General features: G+C 35.2%; 1 protein-coding gene across 2 annotated transcripts in view; it reads left to right on the top strand.

Annotated features, from left to right (window-relative positions):
- The window catches only part of LOC145303473 (peroxiredoxin-5, mitochondrial-like), a 29,133-nt gene extending 28,549 nt beyond the window's left edge, over positions 1-584 (top strand). For both annotated transcript variants that reach the window (XM_080144824.1, XM_080144823.1), the window contains exon 6: positions 286-584. In XM_080144824.1, coding sequence (XP_080000950.1) covers positions 286-391 — 106 coding nt within the window. In that variant the 3' untranslated portion in view covers positions 392-584. The remainder of the gene's footprint in view (positions 1-285) is intronic.
- The last annotated feature ends 13,613 nt before the right edge of the window (positions 585-14,197 follow it).

The raw sequence follows: 14,197 nt of genomic DNA, 5'->3' as shown, positions 1-14,197 counted from the left end.
CAGTTATGCCTGATGGAACGAGAGCATACTACCCTCATGAATTTAATACAGGTTCCATTCGAAATTCAATACAGCTTCCCAAGTTCGACAGAAAGATTCTCGATTTGACAGAAAAATTCCTGAGTTCAACAAGATACACCCGAAGAATGTTGAAGGATTACATCGTCCGAAACGTGCAAATAATACTCAAGATGAGAACAACAGTTTGAGTACAAATTATTGATCCTCATCTCAAAAATTGAGCAATTTGTTAATCTAATTGAATATTGTATTTCTATTTTCCAGTTATGCCATGGTTGTAGAGGATGGCGTTGTCAAATCCTTACATGTTGAACCTGATGGCACAGGTCTCACTTGCAGTTTAGCTTCGAACATTCTTGAAGATTTGTGAGAAAAAGTCAAGATCTCAAATTTCTTTCAGTTTTGACTTTACGTTTTAATGGAAATCTTTCTTTGAAACCTAATTTTGTTTATTTTGTGAAAATATAGATTGTTAAAATATCTTTTTGATATTATTTTCAGATATGCAATAAAAAATTTTTATTTGGTTGTTTTTGGGAAATAAACCTTTTGAAACAAGTTTACTTTCTCTTGTGTATGTGTTTGTTTTTGTTTTTTTAAATAATATATCTCGTTTGTGCTCTATATATTTTAATTAGTGTGAAAGTGTTCATATTTATTTTTGGGTTCTTATCCAAAATTCAACCTAATTAATAAACAAAAATAAAGAAAAATCATTATGATGTACATACCTGTCATGGGACAAAATGTCATATTCCAAAAATCATTTAAATTGATTAAGTAGTTTTTCGGGGGGGGGGGGTCATAAAGAAAATCATTTTTAAACGATTAATGTGAAATTGTGATTGTTATCATTACAAGAGTGATGTCACAAGTTTGAAATATTTTGGAGTTATCTACCCTTATTTTTCTTTTTAAAGTTGGCGACACGAGACAGTCTTTTTTGTTTATTTATAAAATTTGATTTACTTACTTCAAAAAAATTACTTAATTTTTGGAATATGACATCTTCATTTTGTGATGGGTATGCACATCATAAAGATTTTTCTGTGTTTTTAGTTTTTAATTAGGTTAAATTCTGGGCTTGCACCTTATTTTATTGTTTTTATTTTTCTTATCCCGTCTTGCCATTTATCTTGAATATTGACTAAAATTAGATTGAAGCTCAGATGTGCCGGCATGTCGATAATTTACAAAGTCAGGCCTCTCCAATCATCTTTTACCAAGCATTGAAGACAGATGTGTCTACAAACCCACCACTTTCAGTTCATTCAAAGGAACAATGAGAAAGCACTAGTAGGGCACTAAGCAGCCGACAAGTAGAACAAGTAAAGTCAGTCAGATTAATTAAATGATGTACATGGCAAACGTATCAGCTATACCTTTAAGGAAAAATTTCTTCAAAGTAAGTCTAAATCAATGTTTTAACCTTTGTCAAAATTTCCGACTCATTCTTATATTTTAAAAATTAAATTTTATTTTGAGTGAAATATTTTGAACCAGCCCAGGAAATAGCATAACAAAATATTTGTATTATATCATACATATTATTAATTGGATACTTTGGACTACTGTTCTCATCTTGAGTGCCATTTTCACAACGCTTCAGTCGATGTAACCTCGTACCCTTTTCAGGTGTATCATGTCGCACTCAGGAATATGGACAGAATTTTGAACAGAACCCATTATTTACACCATGAGGATAGCATGCTCTCGTTCTGTCATGACCATAAAGGTGATATTTTCCTGTCGAAGGTTTAATTCTCTGACAGGAAAATACAATTGCAAATTACTTAGGACCTCTATCCAGTCATGGGTAACAGAACGAGAGCATGCTACTCCCGCGATGTAAATAAAGGGCTCCGTTTAAAATTCTGTCCAGATTCCAGAATTTCACAGAAACAATCCCGAGTTCGACAAGAAATACCTAAAGAAGATTGGAGGTTACATCGACTGAAACGTTGTGAAAATGACACTCAGGATGAGAACAATAGTCCAATGAGTCCAAATAATCAATCCTCATCTCAAAAATTCAGAAATATCTCAAAAAATGGATATAAACTACTAGCGGCATTTAAAAAATAATGCCTCTTGATTTTTATTCCGCCCGAATGGATCAGAGAGGATTGCAGATTGCATTGTTATGATGACTGAACTCATGTATTCATGACCCGAAAGTTTCAGTTGAACATGAAAGAACTTTCAATCCAGGCTTAGAAAAAGTATCTACATGATGAAAAGGACGAGTGAGAATCAACTCGTCTTCTTTCTTCAAACCAACTTACTAAAACTCTCTCAAAATCATTCTCTCTGTGTTTCTGAGTTTTTGAGATGAGGATTGATAATTTGTATTATTTGAATTATTCAGACTACTGTTCTCAACTTCAGTGTTCTTTGTACATTTCAGTCGATGTAATCACTGAACTTCTTCAGGTGTATCTTTGACAAGATGCACCTGAAGAACGCCAAAGGTCACATTAACCAAAACGTTGGGCCAATAAGAATCGTATTCTGCACACTGCTTAATATAATTAGGTAAGATCACTTGATGTTGCCTGGATGAATTTTTTCATCATAATCTTAAGTCATTTTGATTGACCACCTTAGTTCAACCTTCAGCCCTTAAACAAAATAATACTACTCTCTGGTTTGGGTCTTGTTCAACTCGTGTGAAATACTAACATTCCTAGTGTAATGTTGTTGAATAATATGACTCCTGGGCGACAACGGATTGCTGGGGAAGGAGGTATGGCACTGTGATTGTTCAGTGTTATGAAATCTATATATCTATAAAAGTGAACGTGTCTGTGTACATTTCCCTACGCAATAACTCTGTCCATTTTTAATCTACAGACTCGAAATTTGATATACAGGGTACTGAGATTTGGAAAAATCGATGTGATTGGGTTTCAGCCAGAAATTTTGCTGTTAAGAGGTCAAAGTTCAACGAATTGACCTTTGAGAACTCTACCAAACCCCTCCGACAATTATTGATCTAAACACTTGACATTTTAGATATTGGTTCCTTGGACATAGATCTAACTTAATAACTTCATTTTAGCCCAAAACAATAAATGTTAAAGGGTCATAATAGGGGTCAAAGTTTAAAAAAATTACCCCTTTTTTTTTTTGTGTTTTTTTTTTGCTCAGCATACACCTCCAAACCCCCGGGCAACGCCGGGCACTCATTGCTAGTATGAAATATTTCACTAAGAGAAAAATGTTATTGAAATGGAATAGGTATTTAGAACAATAACATATTTATGTTAAATATTTATACAATGAAGATTTGAATTTTAGTTAGCAAAACAATAAGATTACAGTTCACCAGAAAACATATGATTGACCTGTTTATGTGATAAAAGGCTTATGTAGTAAGAAAACAAAGAAATGAGCGACAATATAGTCATATAAACAGTTTTTGCAAGAGGCTCTGAGTTTGCCAGTCAGCAGAGTGACCTAGCGAGTGGAAGGTGATCTGTCTCTGCTGTCTACGGAAGCATCCAGTGGACCAACTAGTAGAAGAACCTAGGAACCAAAGGCAAAGCATGCAAACTCCGAAACATGGAACATCATGGAAATACAGATCTGTAAACTATAATTTAGTGTTTCCATTCGGAAGAAGATGCCTTCATTTCAAGTGCCAACCACCAGAAGAGAGGGAGACTATAAAATAAAGTATGTGACCTGTCTGATGCCAAGTAGACAAAGATGTTAACCAGAAACCAAAATTTTTGAATCTGTATTTATTGAATAAATCTACATATGTGTGCAAATGTGCTCTCACCTGCCACAATTGCCTTAAACGTTGTGCCGAGCCAAAACAGTCTGCCGATTTTTCCCAGTCAATGCTGCAATCAAGAGTCCTTTATCCAAAACAAAAGAATATAAGTCCAATTTATGAATAATAGCAATGTTTATTATATTTTTGTTGGAGAACAAGCAAGTCTGCTCTGCGGTTTTTGTGCATGAGTGTATAGTTAGTTTTATGAAATAAGTTTTATCAAATAACTGACAAGTTCTTTTGTCTATAAAAACAAAGTTTTGACAGTTGATGTGTGTGGTTGTCTAAGAGAAAGACATAGGGAATGTGGCGACAACATCCCGAGGCGTAGCAAGCGGTGATTGACCTTCATAACTATCTGTACGATTGACCCAAAAGCATTTGTTTTTATTACGATTGCATTTATTGTTTTCCTTTGTTTACGATTGACGTCTCCATTTATGTCATAGGTCAGAAACTGGGCTGGTTTCCCGTGTTTGCTCTTCTGTCAGAAACCTAGCATCGTCCAAGATTTTTTGTTACCAAACCTGTCCATTCTGGCATCACCCAACACCATTATTTAACACAAGTCCAATTTACAAACAATAACAATGTTTATTATTTTGGAATAGTGGTACTCGTTTCACCAACATTGAATAGCTGACTTGCAGAAATTAGAGGCTTTCCTTTCTATCCCAGCCAACTGAATAACACCAGTCCAACTCTACACAACAGAGCCTCTGTTCTTGAGGACCACCGAAAATTGACTTCCTGGCTACGCTTTGGAAAATCAACTATTCACTCTCTAAACTTTCAATTAACCTTTTTCCTCCTCCTTTTTTGAGAGGGACGGTTGGCTATGACTGACTCTTCTTCTGTTCTCTTGGGATCTTTTCATTCTTGGTTGGTTCTGGCCCTCAGTTAGCAGTCACTGTTCGTTTTCCCCAGGCTTAGATATTGTTTTTCTCACAAAGGCGATCCCAGCAGGACTTTCCCTATTCACTAAGGTATTTATTTTCCAAACAGAGTATCTCTTGGGTGGTCTTGCTGGTAAGATATATTTTATGCTCTCTGCACCTCCTCTTCCACTGATCAAGTATCTATCATTGCAATGTCCGCCATTCACAAAACATGTGAAGTGTAGCATAAAAGTTTCATACATACAACAAAAGTACTTACATCACGTTTGGGCTTCTACATCTTTTGAACCTGTGCTATAAAGCTGCTTACACCTGAGAGTATCTTATATCTCTACAAAGCCATCATTCGCCCATGCATGGAGTATTTCTGCCACATCTGTGCTGGTGCATCTGTCACTCGTCTCTCGGTCTTAGACAGGGTTCAAAAAGAGTCTCCAACCTAATAGGTGCAGCACTATCAACGAAATTCCAACCCCTGTTCCATTGCCGAAATATTACATCCCTGTACGTGTTTTACAAATACTTTAATGGAATATGCTCTGATGAACTCAAGACACTTGTATCCCTTTGATGTAAATACACCCAACTAATCCGACTAGCTGCAAAATCTCCTCCTACACTGGAGAGTTCCCTAGATGCCAGGAAGCCCTCTACTCTAATAGTTTCTTCCCTCGAACTGCTAGACTTTGGAATTCTCTTCTGAATCCCTGCATTCTGAGTGTACTGAAATGCAGAAGTTCAAGTGTCGTGTGAACAGATATCTTACTGCTGCTCAACTCCCTGCATAGTATCTCGGTTGAATTAGTCACATTAGAGTGAAATAACAGTAAAAAAAAAAAAAAAAAAAAACGTGTGATACTTATCTTAGTTTAGTTCCTCTCTCTGCAAAAGGAAACTTGGTGATATGTGTAACAATAAAAAGACCAAGACTGTGTTTTCTTTTGATGCTGTTGAGTTTATTTGATCTCACACATCAGTCTGGAGACACATCACCAAATCCCTCATTAAGCCGTTCATCTTAAGGAGTGTTGAAGTTTTAAATTCACTACTACATCTTAAACTATGTGTATGTTCTCTTGCATCCAAAAATAAACTGGCTAAAAAAAAACTTTTTCCAAAATTTAATCTCCATTACATGATCTTATAAATCGTGTCAAATCACATTCCAATGCTGCAGGTGCTACCCTCCATCTGTTAACGTCTCTGATGTAACTCCAGTGACCCTTTCCTGTCACCCCAGCTGTCTGCGCCTGTGTTCAACAGGTTTTAAACTTAACAATTTATCAAACTAAAAATGGGGCCCGTTTCTAAAAGCTATATCTCTGTACTAGCTAAAACTGCTAGTCTGCTAACGTAGGGTTCCATTATATAACTGAAAGTTGTTGGAAAGAGTCAGCCTCTCTCTACCTGCTCACAGAGGTATGAAAAAGTATTAGAGAATTTTTTTTTTGTTTTGTTTTTTTTACAAGGAGGTCACCACTTATCAAGGCCTGGAAGCCACTCAGGGATAAGGGTTATTGCATGTACTGTACATTGTACGTTAGTTATGAGATTTCATAAAGTGTCTACTTAAGGGGGCGGTTCATCAGGAATTTGTTTACATTGGATTTGAAGACCTCTAATTTGTAGTCAGGTGGGAAACAGGCAGATGGAACAGAGTTCCACTGGCGTGCTGTTCTAAGAAAGAAGCTTTGTTCATGGAATCTACGTTTTGATTTAGGCACAGATAGAGAGTGGGGAAACTTTTTGACAGTAGCTTCAGCTAGACGGGTGTTTTTCGTAAAAGATTGGTGAGAGGGGACCAGAGATTGGAGCTCAGACGAGCACTTGCATCAACATATACCATATATATAACTTGAATCAACATATACCAATGGGGTAAGAGGAATACATAGATAGCAAAGAAAGATAGAGCGGTGACTTATTCAGTAATTATGAATTACAGCTAATTAGAATTAATTAATTTCTTTTTCAAACATAGTCCAATCCCAGAACTAAAGTATATTTTAGTATGTATTTTGTGTCGTTAAGGTATACGTGAAAAAGCTTCCGCAAAACATCTCTATTTATATAAAAAGGTAGGTAATGTGTATATGTTTATATATTTGTACATACAGGATTCAAACTGAAACTAATTAACTGATCATTACGACTTTTGGAACATAGCTAATAGGTGTGAAAGGGGGCATAATGTGGGCTATATTTAGCTTAATTTGCTTGTGAAAATTCAGATAACTGTGATTTTTGTGAAATTTTAATAATAAGTTTTAGCCGACCCAAATCAGAACTTACCTTGGGCAAGTTGAACCAGCTTCTTTTGAAGAAGGAAGTTTCATGGGAATATCTATTTCACAAACGATCCCCAGTCACATTAATATCCCTATTAAGGGAGACGACAATATTAGGTTTTTGCAGTTCTTGCAAGGAGGTGTCGACGTCCTCCTACATACAGTGCCTGATATTCCTAAATAGTCACCCATCTGGTACTGATCAGGCTCAATGGTGCTTAACTTTGGTGATCTAATGAGAACTGGTGTGTCAACGTGATTATGCTTTATAGTAGGTTATTATGGGGGAGAGGAGGTCATAATATGAGCCGAATCTTTCATTTGAAAAGTTAGATATTTGAGATTTCTATTTCTTCTTAAGACTTCCTTAAGCTTAAACTAACTCTGAGAAATTTTCTAGTTGTATTATATTTTGATTTTTATCTTCATAAGGTGACATAAAAGTGGTGCAAAATTGTTCTGTCTGAGATATTTTTCGAGTTTAGTATAACAATACAGTAAAACCCCAGGATACAGTATTAATCCGTTCTGGGGTTGGGATCGTAAGGTGAAATCGTCGTTTGGTGGCGCCTAAGCAAAATTATATACAGTACATATTAAGAATTAGTAACAAAATACAGTACAGTATATAATACACATGTATATAGTCAAATAGCATTATAAATAACACCGTCGGGCGGGGCAAATACCATAACCAGAGGCTGGAAAAACATCATATTTCACATTGTAACCTGCCAAAAAACACATCCCAGGGCCACCGTATCCCAGGGTTCTACTGTACATGTATGTATATAATATATTGCCTGAAATGGCCAAATCTGATGAAAATCCAAACATGATGATTTTCTTTCTCTTTGCTGTTTTTCTTTTGGATCTGACCCATGTGCGCATGTTACAATCCAGCTTAGCTTCCATTAGCATGTAGGGCCTTGGCACGTGGCATGCACACAATGAAAGATATACACAAACTACTAGACATACCAACAGCATATACACACTACTAAACGGACTCATGTTCACAGTTCATATATGCACTCTCTCAAAGACAGATCAGACATGCTAATATGCATACATTCCTACAATACTTATCCGAAGTGGTATTGGCAGAACATAAAATTTTCACTTGATTGATGGCATTTATTAGATGGGTTTCTGTCAGTATTTCATTTAATTTTTGATTTTTGAGCAATTATCGAAAGTTCAAATGGCTTTAATAAGACTGTCATTTTTTTGTTCTCACTCAACAGACCTCACAATATTTTTATTTCAAAGTAAATAAACGCTTTAAAATAAGTTAAAACGCACACACACACACACACACACACAGAGAAAAACTTAACCAGATAGGTAGAAGAGTAATTTATCTTGCCTTTGGTAACATTTACTTGTTATATATATATATATATATATATATATATATATATATATATATATATATATATATACGTCTGTCCGTTCGTCTGTCTGCACTTTTTTCAATAACTACACCTTGAATTGTTTTGAAATTTTGTGCAAACATCAAACATGGTATGAGTAAAAAAGTAACAGAATGGATTTTCCGGGGAAAACTCTGGTTACGCCCTTAGGGTGCCTTTTGAGTTAAAATGGCTAAAATTGACACTTTTGTGCTTATTAAAAAAAACGTTGATGCCTTGAATTTTTAAAAAAAACTTTCTGAAAAGTTGTAACTGATTTCTATATGATTTTGTTAGTTTATACTTCGCGATAACTCTTCGGTGTGCCCCAAGGGCTCTTTTAGAGCTAATAAAAACACTCCAGTTTTGGGACTATTTTACCATATTTGTCCAAAATTTTCTGTGTATGTCTATTTGGCAGTTTTGCATGCTGCTGAACTCAAATTTAAATATGTTAAGGCCTTGGGGACTTTTGGGGCTAAATGAGGGGGTAGGCAAATGATGGACTTAGTCATTTCTTATTTTTGCATGGTGCAAAACTCATTTACATAATGTAAAGGCCTAAAACTGCACCGTTTGTTCATTTGATGTTCCCTGGGGACTTTTGGGGCTAAATGGGGGTGGGGGCAAATGCTAAACTTAGTCATTTTTTTATGCTTCGTTCACTGTGCACTCACGGGGGACCATGCAGGCTTTATTTGTTTTTGTTTATTTTCACTCAATTGTGATTTGTTGACTATTGTAAAAAATGCCTAAAGATCCCGCAGACCTATTGCAACGACAGAAACATGAATGTATAATTGAACAGATTGGTGTGACATTCAAAAACTTTATAAATTATATTTGGACAACCTATAAGCCTTTCGTTAAAACAGAGAAGCAGTCAACAACAAAAATTAAACCTATTTTTAACTGTTCACTAAAAACTTAGTGAAAATATCCACTGCACGAAGCAGGCATCAATTTAATGGCAGACATGCTCAAGTTACTGTTATTGAGATACAATATATATGTAAGCAGATATACAAATGGCTTCGTCTCATGATAAGAATTGTTTATTTCAAGGTCATATTAGGTTTTGCTTTTTTTATGAACGACAGAGATTAGCTTATTTTCTACATATGATCAACCATTGTTTTCGGTTTTAATACCCGTCCTTTCATCTTAAATTTTGTGATAAAACACCACACGAAATACGTTCCTCCTGATATTTGTACTGACATGTTTAGAAAAGAATTTTTATCTAGATAAACTGGTCAAAACAGACAATGCGCTTGAGTTATCAAAACTATACAATGAAATATAAAACAACAGGCAAGGTGTTTACCCTAATTTGTAATTTTGCTTTACTCTCGACCCCAAATCCAGCAGAGTCTAAACTAGGGGCTATCAACTTCTGGCTCATGGGCCAAGTTAAGCCTTTTTTTTTTTTAATCCTCTAATAAAATGAGTGGTATATCATTGGGACTGAGAAAAAGTTGAATTCTCACATGTGAGAATGCAGTAACAAATCAAGGATAAGCTCTGAAACAGAAAATGGCGATGGTTGGTTTGCAAGAAGAAACACAACAAGTGTGTACAATATTTAAGGCGATTTTATTGAGTGAAAAAATCTAATATATAAACTGCTATATGTCTGTCTTCCTGTACATCTGTCTGTTTGTCTGTCTCCATATTTTCAAACTCTATCTTTTCTGAAACTAAAAGTCGCAGAGCAGTGCTAGGGGTCTCAAATGGTTGGATTTTTGATGAGCCGTTCTTTTATGGGTCTTTAGCCGGTTAAAATAGTTTTAAAGGGTCAAAAATGGGTCAAAATTAAAAAAATTGTTAAACATTTTGTACATTTATTTTAGTTTATTTTTAATTTTTAATTGGTTTATATGTGGTCATGTTGGTACAGTGGTAACATCACCAGCTCTGAATGCTACAGTTTCAGTTTCGATTCTAGCTGATGGCACCTAAATACTTTTTTATTACTTTTGAAATCATGACTATATGAAATCTGAACAAATTAAAATATCATATTTAAGCATATTTTACACACAGGCACCTCTTCCCCTTGAGAGTGGGTGATATAAAAAAAAACGTTACTTGGACAGAAAAGAAGATTTGTGAAAAACATGCTTTGTGAGAACTTATCTGGGTTGGAAAGTTCGAGTAACAGGTGGTATGTGTGTGTCCCTCGAATCTGGGTCCTTTTGGGTGAGACTTTGTTGCAATCCAGCAGGAATTTGGTGATAAAAGATGGCTAACTCATAAATCCTGTCTTGGGTTTGTCACAAATAGTGTTCAGTTCACCAAGCCTCAGCCATGCTCGGCTGCAGGATCCAGCAAAAAAGGGGGGAAAGAAAGAGAAAGGGTACAGTCTTGTGAGGATGTTTTTAAATCCTACTAGCCAAAAGGGTCAAGGAAATGACATATCGATAAGGAAGCAGGGGGGAGGGGCATAAATTCTAAGAATATTTAAATATAATCATATTATATTTAGTACTTATTTTGTTCAAACACACAGAAAAATTATTTACATATTTAATAACATTGATGTCTTCCATCAGTCAAAGCTGTTTGGCCCTCCTCTTATAATCAGCTTAGTCTTTTGATCCTCATGCTCAAAACAGTTGCAGACCCCTGGTCTAGGCTATTACTGAAATGGCTTTTTCCCTGTTGACCGCAGTATGTGCTATTGGTCTTTTGCAGTCCTAGGCGGTGTATCCTCCCAGGCTGTTGTCTCCCATCTTTTGGGGGGAGTAAGTTTATTGTTTACTGTTTAAGCACCCCTACCAGAAAATACCGATGGGGCTGCCCAGGCAATTTTTAATAGAGTTGAATGAATACACCCTTAGGAGTGCTGGCTTGACTCTCCCTCCTGCCTTCTGACCTTATGCCACATTTTCCTGTAATGCAAAGGAAGTGAAACAGTGAGCAGTGAGGGTTAGTTTTTAAGGCTAGGCAGAACTTATATTGTTATTGTTTGGAAGCACTGCTGCTATGATAAATGTGAGTTTAAACATGTTTTATGATAGATGTATTCTACTCAAGAGGACATACTTGACATATTAGACTCCTCAATTTATCTTGATGCCGGCATAAAAAATGAGAATATTGTCCAAGATTGTATGAATATTTTAATTAAATATTTGTTTTATTAAATAACTAGCATATTACCTGGCATTTCCCGGGTGGAGAGAGATGGTATACTAAGGCTATTGAGAAACCCAGCCCTAAAAAAATATGTTTCAGTCAAAATAGCAACAAGTGCCCGTGTGAGCATAAAAAAAAATAGTCTGTAATGCGAAAGAGGAAAAGGAGATGAAAGGACACGGTACCTTTCTCAGCCATGGCGACTTATGACGTCACAGGCCTTTGAAATAACATTTTGTAAACGTGTGTTGATATTGGTAAGCGTATGACGTGCAGAAATTTCGACATAAAAAGTGACCCATCCTTACAAAAAAACGACCCAGTTGACCAGCATTGAATTAATCTTTTGGGCCAATTTTTAGATATTTTTCATCCAAGAGATTGATCTTTTTAATGATACCAATTCTGTCAAAAGTTTTTTTGGACATACAAACACACACAGACACACATACAAACTAATACACATTTTCCCTTTTCTATAACAGGTAAACATGTTGCATCATATATCAACAATAAACACATTCAAATGCAAAATTGGGAAAAAATTTTTTAATAAAGAATTTATTTTTTAAATCATAAATATAAAATATTCTTGCAATCAAACTTTCTATTACAGTTAAAAATTATATACACTTAAAAATAAATAATAGGCAAGGGCAATAACTACGAATCAAAATGGGGAAATGTCCAACGTTAATAACATTTCAAAGATGTAACAAACGTTAAATAATAGTTAACTATTAAAAATCAGAAGAAAAACATGGAGGCAAATAATACATAAAATGACTCGTCCCAAAACCAAAAAACATCAGGAAGTTTCATTGGATATCCTGCTGGCTTGGAAGGCTGAGAGCAGGCTCAGGGCATTTCCACGAATATTGGCAACGGAGAGCGGCTCATAAAACCAATTCAACCCACATTGGTCCCTGGTGTGATATGTCATTAATAGTACCTTGCTATTGAGGAAGTTGCATGTGGTTGGGACTATCACTCCAATCATTGCCATGATGAACTATAATTTTTATAAAAGTAATGTTTTAATCTATTTATAAAATTTTTGGATGTAAATTAACAGTCCCATGCTGTTAAGGAAGTTGGGTGTGGCAAGGTTTATTCTCCTCGTCTCCTTGACTATCAGGTAAAAACACAAATCTGTTGAGAAGGGCGGCATATTTCGATTGTTTGCAGTTCTCGACTGCCACAGCTTGATGCCCAGGGTTTGTTGCTGATTATGTCAGTGATGAAGGCGCAAAGGTGTCAACATCAGAAGCATCCTACATTACTCATCAAATAACAATTACAATGCATACTATTTAAGCTATTCCGGTCAATAGAATAGGGTAAAATCTCATTTTACTTCTATATCAATAAATGAGAAAGTTTTTTATTTATTTATCACACCTATATTACTATAACATGGTTCTCTGTTACTTAAATCAATAACACACTATAACTTTTTTTTTTTTTTTTTTTTTAAAGGCATCACCACATTATCAAGGCCCAGAGGCCACTCAAGGATAAGGGTTAAAGAGTGTACAGTAGAAGTTGGTCAATATAGTAATCATTAGTAATGAAAATTTGGTATATTTAATAACTTATATGGAACGGCTCATCAAGAACTTATTTACCTTAGACTTGAACACAACCATATTGTAGTCAGCCGGAAAGCAGGAAAACGGAAGACAATTCCACAGGCGTGCAGTTCTAAGAAAGAAGCTTTGTTCATGGAATCTATGTTTAGGTTTAGGCACAGATAAAGAGTGGGGGAAATTATTGATAGTGTTTACAGCTAGACGAGTGTTTCTTGTGAAAGTTTGGCGAGGGGGGACCATAGATTGAAGCTCAGTTGAACACTTTCCATGAAAATAACGATACATCAGAGACAAACTCGCAACATCTCTTCTGTGAGATAGAGGTTTTTAAATATATAGAGACCGACAACCCAAACACAGTTATTTGTATGCATAATTTGCATAGGTATTTGTTAAACAGTTTATAATAAATTAATGTTTGATGCTATTTATTTGTAATTTCATTGTCACATTTTTCTATACATACGTCATAGTTTCATGTATAGTAACAGTATTTAATTAATTATTTGATATCACTGATCATATATGAAGGGGAAAGGAAAACTATCTACCTTATGGGATGAAGTAAAAATTATAGACAGAGAAGAATGATGGAGAGAAAGACGACTCGAACAAGCGACGCATATATTGGATGACAATCAGCTAATAAGCAGATCTAGAATAGAATTTTATGCAATGTGGGAACCATTAATTATGATTAATAGGTAAAGAAAAATAAATAAATAAAAAATAATTATTAATATTTTATAATTATAAGCCTCTTTAAGATTCTTAAAGTTGAGCACTGTTTGGGAAATACAAAACAAAAAAGGCAATCAACTAACATTATGCACATTCATGATTTCTAATCATTTGACTGCTCTCTGTACTGCTCACATTTGACATTTATAGATGTTTAATTTTCCTTAATTTTCACTACTGTTGTCAGCCTAGGAGTAATGTCCTAGCAAATGGAGTCAAAGGTAATATCATAGCTACATTCAAATCTTTTGACCTGCATTTTCCTGTATTGATGATTGTAAAAACATGAAACACTAGTGTTTATAGGTATAAAAAA

The sequence above is a fragment of the Euprymna scolopes genome, chromosome 19 (assembly GCF_053919585.1).
Source record: "Euprymna scolopes isolate OS-2025 chromosome 19, ASM5391958v1, whole genome shotgun sequence".
In the NCBI taxonomy this organism is placed as follows: Eukaryota; Metazoa; Mollusca; class Cephalopoda; order Sepiida; family Sepiolidae; genus Euprymna; species Euprymna scolopes.
Note: the sequence above shows the minus strand (reverse complement) of the source record. Positions and strands in the feature narration are given on the sequence as shown.